The sequence below is a fragment of the Parus major genome, chromosome 2 (genome assembly GCF_001522545.3).
Source record: "Parus major isolate Abel chromosome 2, Parus_major1.1, whole genome shotgun sequence".
In the NCBI taxonomy this organism is placed as follows: Eukaryota; Metazoa; Chordata; class Aves; order Passeriformes; family Paridae; genus Parus; species Parus major.
This window is the reverse complement of record NC_031769.1, coordinates 62616-65876: the sequence shown is the minus strand read 5'-3', so window position 1 is coordinate 65876 and position 3261 is coordinate 62616. Positions and strand designations below refer to the sequence as shown.

The following is a 3261-nucleotide window of genomic DNA, read 5'->3' as shown; positions in this document are numbered from 1 at the left end:
CTGTGTCCATGGAGCATTCCCTGTGTCCATGGGTGTTCTGTGTCCATGGAGCATTCCCTGTGTCCATGGGTGTTCTGTGTCCATGGGTTTTCCCTGATCAGAGCATTCCCTGTGTCCATGGGTTTTCCCTCCATGGAGCACTCATTCCCTGTGTCCAAGGGTTTCCCTGCACTCACTCCCTGTGTCCATGGGTTTTCCCTCTGTGTCCATGGGTTTTCCTCTGTGCCCATGGGTTTCCTGTGTCCATGGGTTTTCCCTGCACTCACTCCCTGTGTCCATGGGTTTTCCCTGTGTGTCCATGGGTTTTCCCTCTGTGTCCATGGGTTTCCCTCTGTGTCCATGGGTTTTCCTCTGTGTCCATGGGTTTTCCTCTGTGTCCATGGGTTTCCCTCTGTGCCCATGGGTTTCCCTCTGTGCCCATGGGTTTCCCTCTGTGCCCATGGGTTTCCCTCTGTGCCCATGGGTTTTCCTGTGTCCATGGGTTTTCCCTCTGTGTCCATGGGTTTTCCCTCTGTGTTCCATGGGTTTTCTGTGTCCATGGGTTTTCCTCTGTGTCCATGGGTTTTCCTCTGTGTCCATGGGTTTTCCTCTGTGTCCATGGGTTTTCCCTGCTCAGAACATTCCCTGTGCCCATGGGTTTTCTGTGTCCATGGGTTTCCTCTCTGTGTCCATGGGTTTTCCCTGATCAGAACATTCCCTGTGTCCATGGGTTTTCCTCTGTGTCCATGGGTTTTCCTCTGTGTCCATGGGTTTCCCTCTGTGTCCATGGGTTTCCTGTGTCCATGGGTTTTCTGTGTCCATGGGTTTTCCTCTGTGTCCATGGGTTTTCCTCTGTGTCCATGGGTTTCCTGTGTCCATGGGTTTTCCCTGCTCAGGCCAGGCAGGGAGAGGTGCTGGAGGATTTGGATCAGCTCCAATCCTCGTGCATCACAACAAAACCCCTCTGGCTGCTTATCAGCCCAGTGCTCCTCAAGTGCTGATTTAATAGAGGGAGAGGCTTTTTAATGGAGATAAATACCTTGGAGAGCCTCTAAAGGCAATTCCTTCCCCATCTCCCGGGAATGTGAGGCTGCATTGGCAGCAGGGGAAGGTGAACCTGCCCAGCCCCTCTGTCTGAGGGGTTTTCAGTCAGTAAAATCTCATTGTGTTGAACCTTTGGGCTGGATCTCTTGCCACAGCTGCTGTTCCTAAGCTCTCCCCCCTATGTAGGTCACACTTGCACATTTTCTGCTTGAGCCGCTGTCTTGGAGCGCTTTCTCTTGGAAACAAACCGAGTCTGTAGGAGCAGGGCTCTGCTTCTGCCGTGGTGCAGCAGTGATTTCCCCCTGCTTCATCCCACCCAGGATGGGCTCCTCTCAGCTCAGGGCTTTTGGAGCTGGGATGGGATGGGTTTGTTCCTCTCCCTGCTCCCTGAGCTTATTTTGAGATTAAAATGTCACATCCCGTGTCGGGAAGGGAAAAAACGGGCGGCCAAAGCCTCACAAAGAGGAGCTGCAAAGCTCAGGGACAACTTCAGCAAACCTGCAGCACCCCTTGGTGTTAAACCTCTGAGGTCTAACAGGAAAAACAGGGACACTCCACGGTGTGGGAAGGAGGGAGCTTCCCAGTGAGCATTGCTGGGAGATCTGGAGTTGATTTGGGTTGGGAGAGACCTTCAGGATCACCCAGAGCCACCCCAGCCATGGCAGGGACACCTCTGTCACTGTCCCAGGCTGCTCCAAAGCCATCCAGCCCAGCCTGGGGCACTGCCAGGGATCCAGGGACACACTTTGTATTCATGACATTTTACAAAGTAGATTTAGTTTCTGTTCAGTGGTGATTTTGGCTCAGCTGGGGTTGATTTGCATATAAAACATCCTTGAATCTTCACATCCCTGCAGGTTTGTCAGCCTTTCCCTGAAGGAATTCTTGCCCAGTGCTGGAGTTTCACATGAAGCCACTCACTGTGTAGTAAAGTCTGGTTCAGCTTCAGAAGAGGGATTTTAACATTAATCACTTCATTAGTGAGACAGAATCTCGTAGGCCCATGGTGTTCAGGGATGGCCAAATCATTGAGGCTCCTGTCAGGTGGCAGCTCCCAGCCTGGGAATTCCTCAGTTCCCACCTTTCCTGGGCAAACACATCTGTGTTGTTCCAGTTTTTATGGTTTTATTCCCTGATCAGCCTGAACTTTGCCAGTGGATGACTCCCCTTGTAGAATATCTATATATCTGTATATCTATATATCTATGTATCTCTATATCTATATATCTATATATCTGTATATCTCTATATCTCTATGTATATCTATATATCTGTATATATCTCTATATCTATATATCTCTATATCTGTATATCTCTATATCTATATATCTCTATATCTCTATATCTAATATCCTCTTCTGCCACAAAGCCTCTGAGTCTTTGGGAGGTTGGAACTGGATGATGTTTCCCAGTATCCCATTCCTCTGGCCCTGGGAGCCATTCCCTGTGTCCTGTCCCTCCATCCCTTGTCCCCAGCCCCTCTCCAGCTCTCCTGGAGCCCCTCCAGGTCCTCCCCCTGGGGTTAGGTGTCCATCCCTGTCTCATTGAACTCCTGTCCCTCCCTGGAGGTGTGTGGAAGGAAATGGAATTGGATAACACCAAACCATCCCTCAAATGAGTTTTTAAAGCATCACCCTCAGCTGGAGGTGCCCAAGGCAGGGTGTTGTGGCTGGAACAGGGAGCTGGTTTGTGAGGAGGAGCAGTGGAATCCTCCCTCCAGGGAATCACAGCAGGAAATCCTGGGCAGCCAAGTTGCAGCTGTGTGATTTCAGTTCTCCCACACAATTTATCCGGGAGGTTTCAGGGGATGCCCTTTCCAGTGTGGTTTCAGTGCCAGCACTGGGTTTGCCTGTGTCATCTCCCACTTTTCCCTGTGATTCCAAGAGCCCCTGGCCCTTCCTGAGGGGTTGAAAAGGTGTTTCTGGGAGTGTGGGGCACGGGAGGAGCCGCCCGTGAGGCTCTGCAGGGAGCACAGCCCCATCCCTCTCCCTGCGGCTCTCCAGGCCTCACCCCGCTGTCTGTCCATCCTCTGCAGGTCAGATGCTCCCTGGACAGCCCATGGCAGGCAGGATGATGTCCTCCAGCATCCACCCCAGCCCTGGGGCTGCCCCCCCTGGCAGCACCCCACCGCTGGGGCACCCCATGGCCGGGAACCTCATCGGGCCCCGCGTGCCGCTGGCAGCTCCCAACGGAATGTGTAAGTGTCCTGGGGTGATCCTGGGGTTCCTCTGCTCCTGG

At 52.5% G+C, this 3261-nt stretch overlaps 1 protein-coding gene across 1 annotated transcript in view; it reads left to right on the top strand.

The window, feature by feature from the left end:
• The window catches only part of SMARCC1 (SWI/SNF related, matrix associated, actin dependent regulator of chromatin subfamily c member 1), a gene marked incomplete at its 3' end in the record, with an annotated part of 71266 nt that extends 68011 nt beyond the window's left edge, over window positions 1–3255 (top strand). Inside the window, exon 24 of the mRNA XM_033512143.1 lies at window positions 3059–3255. Within this exon, the coding sequence (XP_033368034.1) occupies window positions 3059–3255 (197 nt within the window). The remainder of the gene's footprint in view (window positions 1–3058) is intronic.
• Between the last annotated feature and the right edge of the window lie 6 nt (window positions 3256–3261).